Source organism: Gavialis gangeticus, unplaced genomic scaffold, assembly GCF_001723915.1.
Source record: "Gavialis gangeticus isolate Ggan-Ray unplaced genomic scaffold, GavGan_comp1, whole genome shotgun sequence".
Lineage (NCBI taxonomy): Eukaryota > Metazoa > Chordata > Crocodylia > Gavialidae > Gavialis > Gavialis gangeticus.
The window spans coordinates 5,616,331-5,616,589 of NW_017729001.1; the positions used below are offsets into that span (position 1 = coordinate 5,616,331).

General features: G+C 43.6%; 1 protein-coding gene across 4 annotated transcripts in view; it reads right to left on the reverse strand.

The window, feature by feature from the left end:
- The window catches only part of LOC109290305 (leukemia inhibitory factor-like), a 50,187-nt gene that overhangs the window by 13,347 nt on the left and 36,581 nt on the right, over nt 1-259 (reverse strand). For 3 of the 4 annotated variants that reach the window (XM_019506745.1, XM_019506744.1, XM_019506743.1), the window contains one exon: nt 6-49. In XM_019506745.1, the coding sequence (XP_019362290.1) occupies nt 6-20 (15 nt within the window). In that variant the 5' untranslated portion in view covers nt 21-49. Of the gene's footprint in view, nt 50-259 lie in introns of all 4 variants that reach the window. The other variant, XM_019506741.1, reaches the window with a different exon arrangement.

Genomic DNA, 259 nt, shown 5'->3' on the forward strand with positions numbered 1-259 from the left:
CTGGAGTTCACTGGCTCCATGCATAAGATGAAGAGATTCTGAGCTACAGCTGGAGAAGAGTGGGAAAGAATCACATCAGTTGTTGCACATAGTAGGAAGACATTGAGATTCTTTAGCCCACCTTGAACACCCTGGATCTAACAGTGACAGATGCTAACTGGAAACTGGATCCTTTCATTGGAAGGAAGAAAAAGTACCACATACCTGTTTTTCCTTCAAAGATCTCTCATCAGCTACTGGGTAAACACCACCCTCTGAA